The 20,131-nt window shown below is 48.0% G+C and overlaps 1 protein-coding gene across 1 annotated transcript; it reads right to left on the reverse strand.

The window, feature by feature from the left end:
• Positions 1-15,381: 15,381 nt before the first annotated feature.
• On the reverse strand, positions 15,382-19,702 carry LOC144168864 (uncharacterized). The gene is made up of 3 exons (XM_077697858.1): positions 19,619-19,702; positions 17,618-18,448; positions 15,382-16,608 (listed from the first exon to the last, which is right to left on the reverse strand). Exons 1-3 carry the CDS (start codon positions 19,634-19,636, stop codon positions 16,588-16,590), a joined length of 870 nt encoding a protein of 289 aa, XP_077553984.1. The 5' UTR covers positions 19,637-19,702; the 3' UTR covers positions 15,382-16,587.
• Positions 19,703-20,131: the final 429 nt, after the last annotated feature.

Below are 20,131 nucleotides of genomic sequence, written 5' to 3' on the forward strand. Positions count from 1 at the left end.
GGGCCACCGCTGTATGGACTATAATGTACGACTTGAACTCATTTCGCCAGAGCAGCAGCCAAATCCTCTCACCACGGCGCTAAACCGGCACCTTGGCAGAATGGAACCTTGCTGCCATGTGCATGTGGCAGCACGTATACGCGTAAACGGATGCGCACACATAGCTTTACTGCGGGGGAACTTCAGCGTGATGAGCATCCAGCTCTACTTGTCAGAAAACGAAGGCCTGAGTGCTTCTTTCTTTTTGGGCAACAAACGTCACATGGTTGGCCGGTTCATCAGCACTTGCAGTGGTGGGCTGTTGGACAGCTGCTGCTATATGACCCGAAGCTACACACTTACATGACGTTGGTGTTGACAGGAGCTGTGGGCACAGTATGTGAAAGACCATTGTTGGCGCTACATTTGCTGCCCTTACCATGCGTGTAGTACAGAGCGCTGTTTATTGATTACGAGCACAATTTTTACAACGGTGTGTGAAGTTGGTGAAATGAAGTGCAGTGTATCTCCTGGATTGGTCGGTGCTTCCTGCTTTGGCGTGGTTCTTCCCAGGCCATCACTAACAAGGGTGGCAATGGGAAGCCAAAAGCCAAATTTTTTGACACTTTATGATCAGTACTTGTAGCACTGCAGTGTATCCCTTGCAACTTTGGAAGCTCGTAAAAGTTGGTACAACACGACCAAATATACAGAGTTGTAGGCATGACGAAAAGAGGCATTAACAGTGTTTACTCCAGACATCTTTTTGTCACATCCAATAAACTTTAATTCAGGCCTCTTTTGTACCAGCTGTGCTGATTTCACCCCCCAAAATAAGGCACCTGCTGGTCTTTCTATGCACAGAAAGATATGGTGAGGTTGCAAAACATTTCAGGCTGCTGCGCCAGAACTATACGGACAAAAACGCTGGTGTTCATCGGCGCGTACTAGAGTGCACAAGAGCCACTAAATAAGCTTATTTAGTGGAAGATCCAGTGAGCACCAGTAATCTAGGCCCAAGAGAACTCTTGTCAAATGAGGGCCTTTAAAGGTGTATTCCTTCCGCCTATTCTTCTCCCCACAAAAGCCACAGATTCTATGATCTAAATGGGAGCGCAAGCAGCCTTCGTGCAACACTATTTAGACCTTTGCCGGCAGCCTCTTCAGCCAGTGCCCACGTTTGAGGACACAGACCCATTCTTCCCTATTGAGCCACAGCAGATCAAGCCTAATGGCGTGAAATGGCGCGCGCACACACCTTTCAAAATAAATATAAAGAAAGAAGTGCGGACAAAAGCCGGCGAACTTAAACGCGCAACGCAATCCTCAGAATCATCCACTCGGAGTGGTTTTGCCTTGCCCGCAGGTGCGCCGTAGATAACACAACACCGAACTACAGCCGATGTACCAAGGAGGAGAGTTATCAGCCTGCACTTACGGCGCGTAAACAATGAAAAGCACAGCCGACCTAAACATGAGTGCCGGCACGGCCACTTTGCACGGCCGGCGTGGTATTTGGTACTAGTTTCGGCGATCAACAAGAACGACCAAATCCAAGAAATAATAACAAAAAACAGGTGACGTCACTTCCGTGGGGCGCTCCAGCCAGCTCCGATCGGGCGAGGCTGGAGCGCCCCGGGGGAAAGGATCCCCGGGGTGCAGCAGCCTTTGCCTATTTCTAAAGGCAGCGTCTTCTGCCACGCGCGTGGCACCAGCCACGCCCCCCTGGCAACGGCTGCTGCCACGCGTGACGTCACAATGACGTCATAACTTTATTAATTGTCATTATTTTGTGTAGTGTAGTCCGAAATACACATTTTTTTTATTTGCAGTACAAAATAACGCACCATTGAACTGCTAAAACTTTTCTAAACAAATAATTTTTGTTCTTGCGGGAGCAGCCGGCGATGCTGCTGCTGCTGCCAGCTGCCGTATCGCGTACATGGAGTCGCCTATCCGAAAGCGGGACGAAGCTCCGATTTTCTCGGGCCGACAACGTAGTTAAACCGGAGTTCATATTGTTGGAAGCACTATCTGAAAACGTGAGAAAGTTGCTTGTGATTATGTATTGCGTGGGGACACAGCCAGCCTTTCCAGACCGCAGCAAAATAGCCGCTCTCGAGTAATGTTGACCTGTGACCGCTTGGTTATGCTTGGTGTACGCCGATGGTACCTGCGTACAGTTTCAGCGTACGTGAGACGACATCGCACAGCCGACTGGCCCCGTTCGAACAAGCTACGTTCCACACAAGAAAAGACATCGTCCGAGCGTAATTCTGTGAACCTTCCGACGCATGTCGGCGCGGCGGCATCTGCTATTAACAGTTTGCACCACGGCAAGTTCAGAATGCTTAAATGGGCGACCTGAAATCGCGGTGTGTGTTCTCGAAATGAAGACAACTTAGCAGCGCCAAAAGATAATCAGAATGTACAGTGCCGAGAACGAAGGGTAGTGGCGGCAACTGTTTTTTACTAGGCACATGTGCGCATTACAATTACAGACAATTGCGTCAAGAATAGGAAAGGTAATATTTGGTGTCCCCACACATGAACCACCACTACAGTAGATCTGTAGATCTACCACTACAGTAGATCTCCTCTTCTGAAATATTAGCAAGGAAAACTTCCGAAAATCGGGAAGTTCTTATTTTCTAGTGGGCGAAATTGCAGCTTAAAATTTGTTTTACACCCACGATACGTTTTATGAGCAGAAAAGTCTTGTGAGCATGCGCCACAAGCATCATAATTGCGTGATATTCAGCGCTTAAAAAGATTTCCTAGTAGAAACCAAAGATTTCGTAGTAGAATACATGATTCTACGACAGTTTAGGACCTGCGACCTTCAAAAGGTAGACTAGCTAGACGCTTCATCTCATAGCCACTGCACTGGTATAACTTTCACGTCTCACTGTACCGTGGTGTACGCTATGTTGGCCAGACTTGACTGAGTGCCTCATGCAAAGGAAGTTAATACAGGACACCCAGACGATAGGATCAGAGAAGAGGCTGTACAGACGGTAATAGGAAGGGTGTACGCTTGGCCGGCCATCATGTCTAATACACCTACATGCACTCCAGCATATGAAAACCTATGGGTTCTGCAGAGGCTCAATAAGCAACGTCAAAGAGAATCTTAAGATGTGCCTGGAACGTGAAAGCATCTGCGGATTGTTTGTGTAAACAGGTATAAGCAGCGAGCATGCTGCAAATGTAATTGATAGGCAAACGTCAAGGCTGTCATGGGGCGAATTTAACAAAAAGAAATGGTGAAAAAGATCCCAATTTCAAACTACATTGATGTTATATGTGCATGCACTATAAACACAGTCATCAATATGTTAACTGTACGTAAACACTCAAGTGATATGATCAAACAGAACTAGAGGCCCCACTACAATCGCCCAGTTATGTTTCTTTGCAGTGCAATAGGTCGGTATCTTAGTCGCACAAACAAGATTCTCTGATGGCATGGAGAAATAGCTGGAAAGTGGCTATGGAGCTCCAGCTGCTTTACACATTTTCTGTAATACCAGTTATTTGTTTGAAGTTTGCAATAAAATTGATGTCATTTGTTAGTCTTTTTAATGAACGAAACTTTTCGTGGCCACAAAACAGTGGTCGATAAACAAATGCTCACTTTCTTTGGTGGCCTCTAACGATTCATTAGAATTTCACACGGCCAACCCAAGGAATCCATGGCTCGTACACTGCAGGGTAGTGCTAGTCTCCAAAAACATTTGACAGGACGACTGGAAACTAGCGCGGCCCACACGCTCCATAGGTGGAAACCAGTAGCCCACCCACACAGTGCCATAAAACAGCTAATGAACGGTATGTCTCTGCTAAATATTAAGCAGGTTCAAAGGGTAGGTTCGCATTGATAGATTTTATGCCATCGTTCACTGTGCGTAGATTAACTATTTAACGGGCACACAATAGTCATTTTTGTTATTTCGGACAGTTCTTGAAGGGTTGCCTAAATGTTCTTTAACAAAACAAGAAGTGAAAGCTCTCAGTTAGGGATTTTAAAAACATTGTTTAGCCTCTCCAGCAATTGCCCCAGCCTGAAGGAACTCGGCTGATAGTTGGTGCCGACTGTCGTCCTCGCTTGCTAGCTCCCTGACCAAGCACATGAATGCAATGACTAAGAAAGATGGTGACCAAAGTGAGAAGAGAAGGTGGATGCCATACAACAGCCCTTGATCATCTTAACACCATAAAAAAGCACCGATGATTCACAGGCCACGACTAGGGCTTTAAAATACCTTTTGACATACATTTACAGGGCATTTACAACCTTTTATAAAAAAAAATCTTATGATTACACACAGTCCCTCCATAGAAGGGGTTTGTTTCAGACAAGGTCGTTGAAATTTGTTATTAGTAACAACATAAACTCATCATTGGTCCCTTTCATTCTGCACACTTACGGGCTTCGTTTTAAAAACCCTGCTGTTTCTATTTCACGTATAAATGAACTGCTTATGCAATATTCTCTTATTTACCTATGTTCGAAGTAAACTGTGTTATACCGTAAAATGTGATGTGCCGAGTGCATGCAGGTGTAACATTCTTCAATGGAACATGCAGAACATGAAGCTCAGTGCTGATAAACTTAAATCAGAGAAAATAAAGCTTCCCATGTTGCTTCTTTATTTTTGTAACTGTTCTCTCTACCAAATACCTTGGTGGTAACTCAACTAAGCTCACCTTTACCCTAGGCCTTTATAATTATTTTGCTCTGCAATTATACATTCTCAGCTGGAGCATGCCTGCTGAATTCAGGCCCCAACCACGCTTTGCTATTTCACTTTTGCAGCTGTATGAAATGTTGCTCTTTAGGTTTTGCCAATGATTTCCAACAGGTCACTTAACTAGTGTCAAAACCATTTTATACCTTTAATTGCTATTTATAGCAAACAGTATTATATCATTTTTCATAACACATTTTGTTGTAATCTCATTCAATGATTTTGTTACCCCGCCAGCCTGGTTTATAAATCTTTGCGTGAACATGCTTGTCTTGCAGCTAATCTGCAGTAACAGACACCACACATTTTGGCTTTCCAGCGTAGCTTTGGTGTCCACAAAAAGGAATCTTTTTCTTGGCTCGTCTACAGCGCTTTGTAGAAAAAGATCACTTGCTGGTTTGGCTTTCCTGCAGGACTTTAGTATAGTGCAAGAGAGTATCGCTTGCTTATTCCTTTTTTGTTGAGGTTTTAATGCTGTGCATCTTCCAGAAGAACCCTGGCATTTTGTTTAGAAATGGAGCTTCACACCACAAGCAGTGCACAGAAAGTACAGCTACTCACTTTTTGCATAGACACAGAAGTTTGGCAGATCACTTGTCATTGACAAGCAAGTGTTTGATTTCTGGCTTAAGGTGCAACGCTGGGATAGTTTACTAGTTGGGGGGAAAAATGCAGCGCTGATAAACGGTACTGAAGTACTAGGAAAGGTGCCGTGATCAACATGGTTTCTATGTGTTGGCAGCTTTTTGGTCCAGTGTTTTTCATGAATATTTGCCAGGGGGCCTTAACATGGCCTGCTTTTGTATAACAAAAATGCCAACAGTGAAGCACTTATCAATGCTAACATGCTGCTCATTGATACCAGAGCCATTTTATTGTTAAAGCCACCCATGATCCATACACCTTCCAGCTGTACTGCAACTTTCACAAACACCGACAGGCATTCACATCCACGCACGTGGCCTTGGCTCCAGTTCTTGCACAAGGTATTAAGAAGTACTCTCAGTAGTGGGCAATGTCACGCTCGACACCAACCATTACCCCGAAGTTGTACTTGATAAACTATCTTTTAAGCCTGTTGGCTTCAAGGATTGTTTAAGTGCCCGTTTTGTGGAAGAAAAAGAAACAGCTAATGGACACACAACACACAACCCGTGAATGTGTTTTCTAGCAGCTGGCTTCTGACGAGACTTGCATCATTGTGAACGAAATGTGGGACATTTTATAATGCCCCTTACCACTAAGTAAATTCACTTGAGCAATTTTACAAAACAGTTTACACAGTGCGGAGTTAAAAAGCAATAGAATGTGAAACGTCCCCTCACAATTGGAAACTCTTCCTGTTCACTACCCCAAAGGCTTGGACAGTAGATGCTTAAGCACGCTTCATCAGTTGCGAATACAAGCGTTAGTGTCAAGTTGAACTCTGCAGAGTGCTTGGGATGGGCATATAGATGTCACAGCCACTTGGAATTTGTGCATAGACTGCAAGCCTCTGAGATAAGCTCTCATCATCATTAGCCCATCCTGCTGAGAGTGAATGGAAGTATTGTGGCTGGTTATGTTCGATTCCAACCAAGCCAAACACAAGAGTAAAGAGGGAACGAGCCTATCAAAATACATACTCAAAGCAGATGCAGGAGGCAGTTTTGTTGCCTAACCACGTTAGAGGAGGCGAAAGGTACTGGAGCGAAGGACTCAAAGCAGATGCAGGAGGCAGTTTTGTTGCCTAACCACGTTGGAGGAGGCGAAAGGTACTGGAGCGAAGGAAAGGGAAATAAAAGCCAAGCAGCAATTTTAAGCCTTGCCTATCATTTCATTAAGACTTCCTAAGTTGAAAGCACAATGGTACTCTAAGCAACAAATCTGAGCATAGATGAACAATAACTGAACTGTCACTTGATAACCTTATGCACACCAGACTTTTAAAGGACTACTAGCAGAAGTTCCAAACTTGGCTTACACGGCGATCTTATCGGCTGCACTTCTCCCATGCTTGCACAGTTGGAGCTTGAGCCTCCTTGCACAAGAAGCCAGCCAGTCACCGAATGGTTTCAGTGGTATCTTGAGTAGATATATCTTTGGACGGGCAGTTGGGCTCCACCCACGGAAGTGAAGCTGCGCTCCCTGCACGGATTCTGCAGCGCCGCGTGCACAGATCGTTTCTGCGGAATAGTCAGGATACATTTCTCGGCGATAGTACTACTGCCCCGGGGGAAAAATTGCAGAAGCTACATGCGAGGTCGGATTGCGTTCGATGATGCCGTGCGCTACCTGACGACACTCGATTCGTGCACACGTTGACACTACGTCGCTCGCGTTAGCATGTCATCAAAGACAGCTACCTCGTTAGACACGGCGCGACGCGATGGGAAATACTGATCCCCACGTTTTATAATTGAGCCACCACTCTAGAATTACAACACAAGGCTTGGCATGGAAGAAGCGAGGCACAAGTAGACAACGAATGCAGGCGCTTAAAGCCGATAGCACGCGAACTGCAAGACAACGTGAAGCTTACAAAATATTAATCGACAACACTACAGTTCTAGGAGCATGTAAAAAGCGGGGCGAAGCAGCGTGCAGAAAACAATGCGTTAGGCTTACCAAGACGTGCAACAGCAAGTTCACAAAAAATACCCAATCTAAATAATTACAAGCACACCTCCCAACAAGAAAAAAGCGCCCCGAGTCAGCCGCTGTACAGGGAGATAAGGACGTAACGATGCGTCAGGCCTGCCATTCGGACCACGGGCGGAGAACATCGGGACACAAGACGTGAACACCCGGCTTCCGTCGTCGTTAACACAAAAAAAAGCGGCATGATCAAATGACGTAAATATGACGTTTAGTTTGTTACGTCACAGGAAGTCACGTGATTACTTTAGCTTGACGTCACTTCTGCGTGGCAGCAGCCGTTACCAGGGGGGCGCAGCTCGTGCCACGCGCGTGGCAGGAGACTCAACCATTTCTAAAATGCAGGGAGCCCAGCGCATAGCAACCATACCGACACAGGATTGGCTGGTGAGCAGGAGCCACGCCATGTCGTCACACGTAGCAACGATGAGGAGAACACTCTCGTTACCAGCTACCCTAGATGGGCGCAACCGGCGCAGCGCCAGTGCGAAGTTCGAACCACTGAGCGGGCCACAAGCGCTTTGGGCACGCTTGGGAAGGTAAGAGCGGTAAGAGCCAGGAAACGAGTGACGAGCGAGTGTGTGCGGGCAATGCTAGGAGCAAATAATAATAATAATAATCTTTATATGCCAGCGGTGAGCGGGCCTGTGAATGCTAAGGAGCAAGTGCGCGATGCCTTACCGCCGAAAAGTGAATTTTCACCGCACCACGGACGCGTTCGCGACCCTTCAGTGGCTTTCTTGTACTTTTGTTCATACGTTACTAATAATTACCATTTCAATGTCTGCACTCTCCTGGCCAAGGGTCGGCGTACTTCGTAAATAAAATCTCCACATTATGTATGTACATCAGGTGTGCGGCACATAATTGCCTTTATTTTGTTGATGCCCCAATGGACGTGCGAATGCAGCAAGGAGCTGTAATTTGGAACTGATTTGATTTGGCTATAGGGTTTGACGCCCCAACGCAACGCAGGCGATGAGGCGCGCCGTAGTGGGGGGGCTCCGGATTAATTTTGACCACCTGGGGATCTTTTGCGCCGAAATCTCGTACATACGGGCGTTTTTTTTTCGCGGGTTCGATTTCCGCGGCCGGAAATCGAACCCGCGACCTCGTGCTCAGCAGCGCAATGCCTTAGCCACTGAGCCTCCGCGGCGGGTTGTAATTTGGAACTCCCAACGAGGTCAGGTCCCTTCCGCTGACCGCATCCTGTTGTTTTGTTGCTGCTGCGTATTCGTCTTTTTTTTTTTTTTCGTAAGGTCAGCAAGCAAATTTGTTAAATTATACGGCTTGACAGCTATTAATTTGGAATGGTATTTTTACAGCAGCTAACTTCGCTCTTATACTGGACGATCTACTTTTATATATGACGTGAAAAGACGAACTGTGGCAGATAGCTTCAATTTTCGGCGTGTAAAGATTCTCCAGGAGTTCTGTTGAAAAGAAATCGGCGGCCTCAGCCATTTTCTCCGCCTCAAAATGGCCCGTTATTTTGCCGTATATATGGTGCTTTGAAGAAGTTCAACTTTGTTTATTATTAACGCCTTAGTTTACATACCTTTTGATTTGCTGGCAGCTGAGCACAACATGTTCAAAATGTGAGGGTACAGCAGCTGGTAGGCGACGATAGGAACAGAAACTGGTACGGCATCAATGTTGCACTTTCTTTATTCATGTGCCAGAGCCACATAAAATACAGTACACAGAGAACAAACCGCATTAGTTAAGTAAACAAATGTGTACCAAACACCATGCTACAGGGATTTATTTGCAGTAATACAACCACACTACAGGGTGGTTGTATTACTGCAAACTGCAGTGTAATACAACCACCCGCAAGCAAAGATATGCTGCTAGAGGGGAAATAATTTTGAAGTGCACTGCTGCCAGAGACAACTTCATTTAGCACACGGAACAGAAATGTGCACATTTTCTCGAAGAGTTAGTGAACAAGTTAGAATGATTTCCCGCAAATATGTGGTTCGGCTTTTACTCCACCTCTCCAGCACCGAAACATCCATGACGTCTATTTCCATCACCTGAAGCCTTAAATAGACCCTTTTATCATCTCATCTGCCATGTTGCTAGAGGATGGCTTTTTTTTTCTTGTGGGCAACTGCAAGAAAGACTGTCACCAACACCATGTCCACTTAAACAATTGACAGACATAACCAGCGTCGGGCATTCGCCATGAATGGCCATGCACAACAGAAGAGCCACTATCCGCACTCCTACAACAAAAGGACACCAACTCTTGGCCATCGTAACGTTTTGGGACTAGTCCTCTCAGTCCAAGAATAAATCTTCCCTTCAACTATGAAAAGAGACAAGGAGGGGGTTGACTTTCAGGGATACATCCACGTGACTGTCTGCCCGCTGCACTGAAACACTCCACAGCAAAACAAAAACACACAGCACCACACGCCCCAGAATGAATAACAGAAAAAAGTTGAGGGTGAGGAATTTGCACAGAGCTACATCTACGTGACTGTCTGCCCGCTGCACTGAAGCACTTCACAGCAAAACGAAAAAACACGGCACCGCACGCCCCAGAATGAACAACAGAAAGAAGTTGGGGAGGAGAACTTCACACAAGGCTACGTCTACGTGACTGTCTGCCTGCTGCACTGAAGCAGCACTTCACAGCAAAACGAAAAAACACGGCACCGCACGCCCCAGAATGAACAACAGAAAAAATCTGGGAAGGGGACTTCACACAGGGCTACGTCTACGTGACTGTCTGCCCGCTGCACTGAAGCACTTCACAGCAAAACGAAAAAACACGGCACCGCACGCCCCAGAATGAACAACAGAAAAAATCTGGGAAGGGGACTTCACACAGGGCTACGTCTACGTGACTGTCTGCCCGCTGCCCTGAAGCACTTCACAGCAAAACGAAAAAACACGGCACCGCACGCCCCAGAATGAACAACAGAAAGAAGTTGGGGAGGAGAACTTCACACAAGGCTACGTCTACGTGACTGTCTGCCCGCTGCCCTGAAGCACTTCACAGCAAAACGAAAAAACACGGCACCGCACGCCCCAGAATGAACAACAGAAAAAATCTGGGAAGGGGACTTCACACAGGGCTACGTCTACGTGACTGTCTGCCCGCTGCCCTGAAGCACTTCACAGCAAAACGAAAAAACACGGCACCGCACGCCCCAGAATGAACAACAGAAAGAAGTTGGGGAGGAGAACTTCACACAAGGCTACGTCTACGTGACTGTCTGCCCGCTGCCCTGAAGCACTTCACAGCAAAACGAAAAAACACGGCACCGCACGCCCCAGAATGAACAACAGAAAGAAGTTGGGGAGGAGAACTTCACACAAGGCTACGTCTACGTGACTGTCTGCCTGCTGCACTGAAGCAGCACTTCACAGCAAAACGAAAAAACACGGCACCGCACGCCCCAGAATGAACAACAGAAAAAATCTGGGAAGGGGACTTCACACAGGGCTACGTCTACGTGACTGTCTGCCCGCTGCCCTGAAGCACTTCACAGCAAAACGAAAAAACACGGCACCGCACGCCCCAGAATGAACAACAGAAAGAAGTTGGGGAGGAGAACTTCACACAAGGCTACGTCTACGTGACTGTCTGCCTGCTGCACTGAAGCAGCACTTCACAGCAAAACGAAAAAACACGGCACCGCACGCCCCAGAATGAACAACAGAAAGAAGTTGGGGAGGAGAACTTCACACAAGGCTACGTCTACGTGACTGTCTGCCTGCTGCACTGAAGCAGCACTTCACAGCAAAACGAAAAAACACGGCACCGCACGCCCCAGAATGAACAACAGAAAAAATCTGGGAAGGGGACTTCACACAGGGCTACGTCTACGTGACTGTCTGCCCGCTGCCCTGAAGCACTTCACAGCAAAACGAAAAAACACGGCACCGCACGCCCCAGAATGAACAACAGAAAGAAGTTGGGGAGGAGAACTTCACACAAGGCTACGTCTACGTGACTGTCTGCCTGCTGCACTGAAGCAGCACTTCACAGCAAAACGAAAAAACACGGCACCGCACGCCCCAGAATGAACAACAGAAAGAAGTTGGGGAGGAGAACTTCACACAAGGCTACGTCTACGTGACTGTCTGCCTGCTGCACTGAAGCAGCACTTCACAGCAAAACGAAAAAACACGGCACCGCACGCCCCAGAATGAACAACAGAAAAAATCTGGGAAGGGGACTTCACACAGGGCTACGTCTACGTGACTGTCTGCCCGCTGCACTGAAGCACTTCACAGCAAAACGAAAAAACACGGCACCGCACGCCCCAGAATGAACAACAGAAAGAAGTTGGGGAGGAGAACTTCACACAAGGCTACGTCTACGTGACTGTCTGCCTGCTGCACTGAAGCAGCACTTCACAGCAAAACGAAAAAACACGGCACCGCACGCCCCAGAATGAACAACAGAAAGAAGTTGGGGAGGAGAACTTCACACAAGGCTACGTCTACGTGACTGTCTGCCTGCTGCACTGAAGCAGCACTTCACAGCAAAACGAAAAAACACGGCACCGCACGCCCCAGAATGAACAACAGAAAAAATCTGGGAAGGGGACTTCACACAGGGCTACGTCTACGTGACTGTCTGCCCGCTGCACTGAAGCACTTCACAGCAAAACGAAAAAACACGGCACCGCACGCCCCAGAATGAACAACAGAAAAAATCTGGGAAGGGGACTTCACACAGGGCTACGTCTACGTGACTGTCTGCCCGCTGCCCTGAAGCACTTCACAGCAAAACGAAAAAACACGGCACCGCACGCCCCAGAATGAACAACAGAAAGAAGTTGGGGAGGAGAACTTCACACAAGGCTACGTCTACGTGACTGTCTGCCCGCTGCCCTGAAGCACTTCACAGCAAAACGAAAAAACACGGCACCGCACGCCCCAGAATGAACAACAGAAAAAATCTGGGAAGGGGACTTCACACAGGGCTACGTCTACGTGACTGTCTGCCCGCTGCCCTGAAGCACTTCACAGCAAAACGAAAAAACATGGCACCGCACGCCCCAGAATGAACAACAGAAAGAAGTTGGGGAGGAGAACTTCACACAAGGCTACGTCTACGTGACTGTCTGCCCGCTGCCCTGAAGCACTTCACAGCAAAACGAAAAAACACGGCACCGCACGCCCCAGAATGAACAACAGAAAGAAGTTGGGGAGGAGAACTTCACACAAGGCTACGTCTACGTGACTGTCTGCCTGCTGCACTGAAGCAGCACTTCACAGCAAAACGAAAAAACACGGCACCGCACGCCCCAGAATGAACAACAGAAAGAAGTTGGGGAGGAGAACTTCACACAAGGCTACGTCTACGTGACTGTCTGCCTGCTGCACTGAAGCAGCACTTCACAGCAAAACGAAAAAACACGGCACCGCACGCCCCAGAATGAACAACAGAAAAAATCTGGGAAGGGGACTTCACACAGGGCTACGTCTACGTGACTGTCTGCCCGCTGCACTGAAGCACTTCACAGCAAAACGAAAAAACACGGCACCGCACGCCCCAGAATGAACAACAGAAAGAAGTTGGGGAGGAGAACTTCACACAAGGCTACGTCTACGTGACTGTCTGCCTGCTGCACTGAAGCAGCACTTCACAGCAAAACGAAAAAACACGGCACCGCACGCCCCAGAATGAACAACAGAAAGAAGTTGGGGAGGAGAACTTCACACAAGGCTACGTCTACGTGACTGTCTGCCTGCTGCACTGAAGCAGCACTTCACAGCAAAACGAAAAAACACGGCACCGCACGCCCCAGAATGAACAACAGAAAGAAGTTGGGGAGGAGAACTTCACACAAGGCTACGTCTACGTGACTGTCTGCCTGCTGCACTGAAGCAGCACTTCACAGCAAAACGAAAAAACACGGCACCGCACGCCCCAGAATGAACAACAGAAAAAATCTGGGAAGGGGACTTCAGACAGGGCTACGTCTACGTGACTGTCTGCCCGCTGCACTGAAGCACTTCACAGCAAAACGAAAAAACACGGCACCGCACGCCCCAGAATGAACAACAGAAAAAATCTGGGAAGGGGACTTCACACAGGGCTACGTCTACGTGACTGTCTGCCCGCTGCCCTGAAGCACTTCACAGCAAAACGAAAAAACACGGCACCGCACGCCCCAGAATGAACAACAGAAAGAAGTTGGGGAGGAGAACTTCACACAAGGCTACGTCTACGTGACTGTCTGCCCGCTGCCCTGAAGCACTTCACAGCAAAACGAAAAAACACGGCACCGCACGCCCCAGAATGAACAACAGAAAAAATCTGGGAAGGGGACTTCACACAGGGCTACGTCTACGTGACTGTCTGCCCGCTGCCCTGAAGCACTTCACAGCAAAACGAAAAAACACGGCACCGCACGCCCCAGAATGAACAACAGAAAGAAGTTGGGGAGGAGAACTTCACACAAGGCTACGTCTACGTGACTGTCTGCCCGCTGCCCTGAAGCACTTCACAGCAAAACGAAAAAACACGGCACCGCACGCCCCAGAATGAACAACAGAAAGAAGTTGGGGAGGAGAACTTCACACAAGGCTACGTCTACGTGACTGTCTGCCTGCTGCACTGAAGCAGCACTTCACAGCAAAACGAAAAAACACGGCACCGCACGCCCCAGAATGAACAACAGAAAAAATCTGGGAAGGGGACTTCACACAGGGCTACGTCTACGTGACTGTCTGCCCGCTGCACTGAAGCACTTCACAGCAAAACGAAAAAACACGGCACCGCACGCCCCAGAATGAACAACAGAAAAAATCTCGGAAGGGGACTTCACACAGGGCTACGTCTACGTGACTGTCTGCCCGCTGCCCTGAAGCACTTCACAGCAAAACGAAAAAACACGGCACCGCACGCCCCAGAATGAACAACAGAAAGAAGTTGGGGAGGAGAACTTCACACAAGGCTACGTCTACGTGACTGTCTGCCCGCTGCCCTGAAGCACTTCACAGCAAAACGAAAAAACACGGCACCGCACGCCCCAGAATGAACAACAGAAAGAAGTTGGGGAGGAGAACTTCACACAAGGCTACGTCTACGTGACTGTCTGCCTGCTGCACTGAAGCAGCACTTCACAGCAAAACGAAAAAACACGGCACCGCACGCCCCAGAATGAACAACAGAAAAAATCTGGGAAGGGGACTTCACACAGGGCTACGTCTACGTGACTGTCTGCCCGCTGCCCTGAAGCACTTCACAGCAAAACGAAAAAACACGGCACCGCACGCCCCAGAATGAACAACAGAAAGAAGTTGGGGAGGAGGACTTCACACAAGGCTACGTCTACGTGACTGTCTGCCTGCTGCACTGAAGCAGCACTTCACAGCAAAACGAAAAAACACGGCACCGCACGCCCCAGAATGAACAACAGAAAAAATCTGGGAAGGGGACTTCACACAGGGCTACGTCTACGTGACTGTCTGCCCGCTGCCCTGAAGCACTTCACAGCAAAACGAAAAAACACGGCACCGCACGCCCCAGAATGAACAACAGAAAGAAGTTGGGGAGGAGAACTTCACACAAGGCTACGTCTACGTGACTGTCTGCCTGCTGCACTGAAGCAGCACTTCACAGCAAAACGAAAAAACACGGCACCGCACGCCCCAGAATGAACAACAGAAAAAATCTGGGAAGGGGACTTCACACAGGGCTACGTCTACGTGACTGTCTGCCCGCTGCACTGAAGCACTTCACAGCAAAACGAAAAAACACGGCACCGCACGCCCCAGAATGAACAACAGAAAAAATCTCGGAAGGGGACTTCACACAGGGCTACGTCTACGTGACTGTCTGCCCGCTGCCCTGAAGCACTTCACAGCAAAACGAAAAAACACGGCACCGCACGCCCCAGAATGAACAACAGAAAGAAGTTGGGGAGGAGAACTTCACACAAGGCTACGTCTACGTGACTGTCTGCCCGCTGCCCTGAAGCACTTCACAGCAAAACGAAAAAACACGGCACCGCACGCCCCAGAATGAACAACAGAAAGAAGTTGGGGAGGAGAACTTCACACAAGGCTACGTCTACGTGACTGTCTGCCTGCTGCACTGAAGCAGCACTTCACAGCAAAACGAAAAAACACGGCACCGCACGCCCCAGAATGAACAACAGAAAAAATCTGGGAAGGGGACTTCACACAGGGCTACGTCTACGTGACTGTCTGCCCGCTGCCCTGAAGCACTTCACAGCAAAACGAAAAAACACGGCACCGCACGCCCCAGAATGAACAACAGAAAGAAGTTGGGGAGGAGAACTTCACACAAGGCTACGTCTACGTGACTGTCTGCCTGCTGCACTGAAGCAGCACTTCACAGCAAAACGAAAAAACACGGCACCGCACGCCCCAGAATGAACAACAGAAAAAATCTGGGAAGGGGACTTCACACAGGGCTACGTCTACGTGACTGTCTGCCCGCTGCCCTGAAGCACTTCACAGCAAAACGAAAAAACACGGCACCGCACGCCCCAGAATGAACAACAGAAAGAAGTTGGGGAGGAGAACTTCACACAAGGCTACGTCTACGTGACTGTCTGCCTGCTGCACTGAAGCAGCACTTCACAGCAAAACGAAAAAACACGGCACCGCACGCCCCAGAATGAACAACAGAAAAAATCTGGGAAGGGGACTTCACACAGGGCTACGTCTACGTGACTGTCTGCCCGCTGCACTGAAGCACTTCACAGCAAAACGAAAAAACACGGCACCACACACCCGCAAACAAACAACAAACAGGAAGTAGTACCTCAAAACAAACAACAGAAAAACGCTGGGGGGTGAGGAGGCGTGGTCAAGGGGCTTGTGTTTTCAGAGAGGAGACGAAGTAAGGAAACAGTTAATGTCCCTGGCCGTGCATCTTCGCATGGGGAACATTTGCGCCAACACTGCGGCAAAGAACATGAGGGCGCTTTCGGGCTGCCTTCAATGCTGCATTGTTTGGTGGTCGCCCAGCCGGCACTCTCTTGGACCCCTTGGTAAGCCCTGGACGGCGCCTCGACAGGGCTGTGGGCTGCACTTTTATAGTACGGCCACGCCTCAATTCGAGGCCAAGTGCCGAATTCATCGCCATGATGGCCCCTACACCACGCTGCTGCTTACACAATCTTTGCAAGCGCATGCTTGCACTTGTCAGGTGCTTTCTGTACGAGTCTTTGTGCCATTCAGCCTCATGAATTTTTCTCATCTCGGCAATGAGGGCTTACAGGTTGTCATCTGCATCCTGCACAAACAGTTTCATAAGAAACTTTCACAAAAGAGGCAAAAGAGAGAGGATTACCTGATCTTGAGTAAAATTAGATGGGTTTTAAAGCAATACGTGCTTCCAAAGACAGCAATTTATAATCAGGACACTAATTTTATCGGAGAAATAAATATTTTGCTACAGTACAAAAAATGCTATCACAGAACACGTCAATAGTGTTCGGATTTAATAGACACTTGCTATACGTATTCATTGTATTGAGGAATGGGGTATCGGTATGCGAGTAGTGGACCCTTCATTCCATAACACCGGAAGATTTGACGGGACCACAAAGACACAATACAACTTAGCAGGCTTCTTGACTTTCTTTTTCCTTGTCCCATCTAGTTTTTGGGCTGGTATGCAATAAATGCATAGCGTCAGTGGCTTTTGACTGCAGAAAAATTTATTACATTGCATCATATTTTTATTGACTGTGCTCTGAAAGTATGACACTGCACAACAGCCTTTCACAAATGTACATTCTGCCCAGAGCTGCACGCACGTGCGTTCAAAGATTAACAAGTGGTTTGAAAGCTGCAGTTTGCCTAGCAATTCATTCATACTTGTTCCACATTTGCATGCAAATGAAAAGAACTTGGGGCAAATTCAGCAGAATGGTGTTCAATATAAATAAAAGCGCGAGGGTTCTGGCTAGTTGGTAATCCATTAGCAACACAGCGCGAAAAAAAGACCAAGGAGTGCGTGGGTGGGTGCACCTGAGTGCGTGGGTGGGTGGTATCACAATCTAGCGCAACATTGGACAAAGGTTTCCTGATAACTGATAGAAAATACTTGAGAGCATAACAGCACATATGGGATAGTGCTTGTCTTCTTTGTGTTTTTTTTTGTTTCGCTTCAGTGCGTTTTTCGAGCTAGGAAATTTTGTGGCAGTTACCTTTTTGGTGTATTCATTTAGGCTATTTATTGCGTGGACAATTTAATATGCCTAGTGAAATGAGACTGGTTTGTGGAATGGCGCACATACCTTCCTGTCTTGCTGCTGCGAACCTGATGTGGATGGCAGCGCATCACACAAGGCATCCTGTTCCGGTTGCTCCTCCTGACACGGACTGGCCGCCGGTTCTGGCGGAAAGTCCTGGCTGCTACAGGCCACGGGCTCACCATTCTGACACCTCGGCAAGGAAGCACGTTGGCTTGGCGTCACTTCGTCACCCGATGCCGTGAAATAGTCAATGCTCGGGCACTCACTGCCAAGTGCAAGCCACCCCAGCTCATGTCTGTCCTCGGCCGTCAGTGCAGGGCAATTCGGGAAAAGCCCTCCATAGTGCTTGTGCACCAGGGCTTGGTGCTTGCAGAATGCCCCTGAGTTGCCAGCTGGGCACGTGCACAGGCCTGTGTGGCCGCACACCTCGTACCACTCGCCGTTGCCACTGGAGCTGGGTACGGAGAAGCAGCCGTCTCCGAGCACTCGAATGTCCGCTGCAGCCTCTTCCGGCATCCTCTTCAGCAGGCTGTGGTAGAGCAGGTGGTGCGTGGAGACCCGGTTGTTGGCGTGCTTCAGGATGCGGCTCTTGAAGTACTCCTCCATCACTTGGCCAACCGACTCCACAAGTGCCACAGCATTGAACGCCTTCGTCCGCGACAACACGATGTCTTTCAGAATCCTGATGGAGGCTTCTGCGAAGTTGTTGGTGTTGTGGCCTCGTGTAGTTAGGTCTGCACGGCACAGCAACAACCACTCCCCCTGCTGCTGCTGCAAGAAGGCCTCGACACGCGCCTTGTAGCCCTCGTGGCTGCTGCCCCGAAGGACCTCGATGGCTTTGTTGAGGCCCTCCACGCTGGTGGCATACATGATCTGAGAGAAGTCAATGCATAAAAAATTAGAACACAAAGCATTCTAGCACATCATACAGACGTAATACGGAATTTAGGTGAAAATTTTCTAGGGATTTCACGTTCCTTGAGCATTGACTGCACACACACACACACCTTTATCTTGACCATACTGATTTTGAAGATGGTGCTTATTGATAACTAATCTATTCATAATACACAAATCTAAGCGACGGGATGTCTAAGCTTCTACTGTAAGTCATATTTTGAACGGCAGGCCTGCTAACAGCATGCACATCAGGGCGTTTGTTTTCCAACCCCACGTGCTTGTTTGCCTTATCAAGCGCACATTACATCATGCACTACATCATACATTCACAGATACACATAGCTTTGACACAAGTGGCAATATGCACTTGCTTTGGTGATACATATTTGCGTTTGTTCTGACCTCTTTAACCCTAACTTTCCAGGCAGGAATTTGTGGTTTGGTGCAAGTAGTGATATATGTTTGCTTTCGCAAAAAGCTTTGTCCTTATAAACTGGTTTTTTCCACATTGCATTTTTTCCTGCATGTGTGGACGCCATAAAATCTACGCCTACATTGTGAGGTAATTTGATAAAAATGCTATGCTTTCTGAATCGAAATGTTAAAAACCATTGCCTGTAGTGTCATTAGGACATTGAGAGTTCATGTAGGCTCAAGTGGGCAAAAGATTACTAATCATGAAACTAAGTTTCGCACTCAACCTTTGAGGCAAGCCAAAGACCTGTATCTAAACCGTTACGTTGATACTACTCATGAATTTGGCTAGGTTCAACGGCAATGGTTCCATGTTCATTTCCTGCCAGACTTCTTTCTTGTGTAACGTTTGCATACTCATTATAGCTTTTGTCAGGTCCTTTCAAATATAAACATTTATACATAAAAACATGCAAACATTAACATCTACAAAGTAAATTTAAAAACTTAAAATTTGTCATTTTAAATGCATAAAGTGTAATGAAATCAGTGTTCTTGCCCGGACTAAATTTTAGCAGCATGTTAACATCCAGTCCGTAGTACAATGAAAATCTACACTGCTTTCATCATTTGTATAAATGTGCCTAGTTACCTGGAAGGCCGTAACATGGCCATGTCATTGCCACTCATGCATTGGTACTGCCACGAAAATACATGGGAAACACGAACCTGCTGAAATTTTGTCATCAAAGCTCTCCTTTGGTCTTTCTCAACATTGTTTCGAGCAGCCGTCAACCACCGCCATTCTGCCTGTGCCACATGAAAATGATTGATTGATTGATTGTGGGGTTTAACGCGCCGACGCAGCGCAGGCGATGAGGCGCGCCGTAGTGGAGGGCTCCGGATTAATTTTGACCACCTGGGGATCTTTATCGTGCGCCGAAATCTCGTACACACGGGCGTTTTTGCTTTTCGCCTCCATCAGAAAAGCGGCCGCCGCGGCCGGGAATCGAACCCGCGACCTCGTGCTCAGCAGCGCAACGCCTTAGCCACTGAGCCACCGCGGCGGGTCACATGAAAATGGCACAGAAGCTGCCTTCCTTCGGGCCAGGTGGTCCTCAGAGCTGCTTTTTCAGCAGCAGAATTGTCTGTCATGAATGCTCCAGGGGCCTATAAATGGGGCAACAAAAATAGCAATGATAATATAAATGAAGTGATGTACTGTATGCACATGATTACGTG

This window comes from Haemaphysalis longicornis, unplaced genomic scaffold (genome assembly GCF_048455015.1).
Source record: "Haemaphysalis longicornis isolate Haplotype H1 unplaced genomic scaffold, Haemaphysalis longicornis Haplotype H1 scaffold_2, whole genome shotgun sequence".
Classification (NCBI taxonomy): Eukaryota; Metazoa; Arthropoda; class Arachnida; order Ixodida; family Ixodidae; genus Haemaphysalis; species Haemaphysalis longicornis.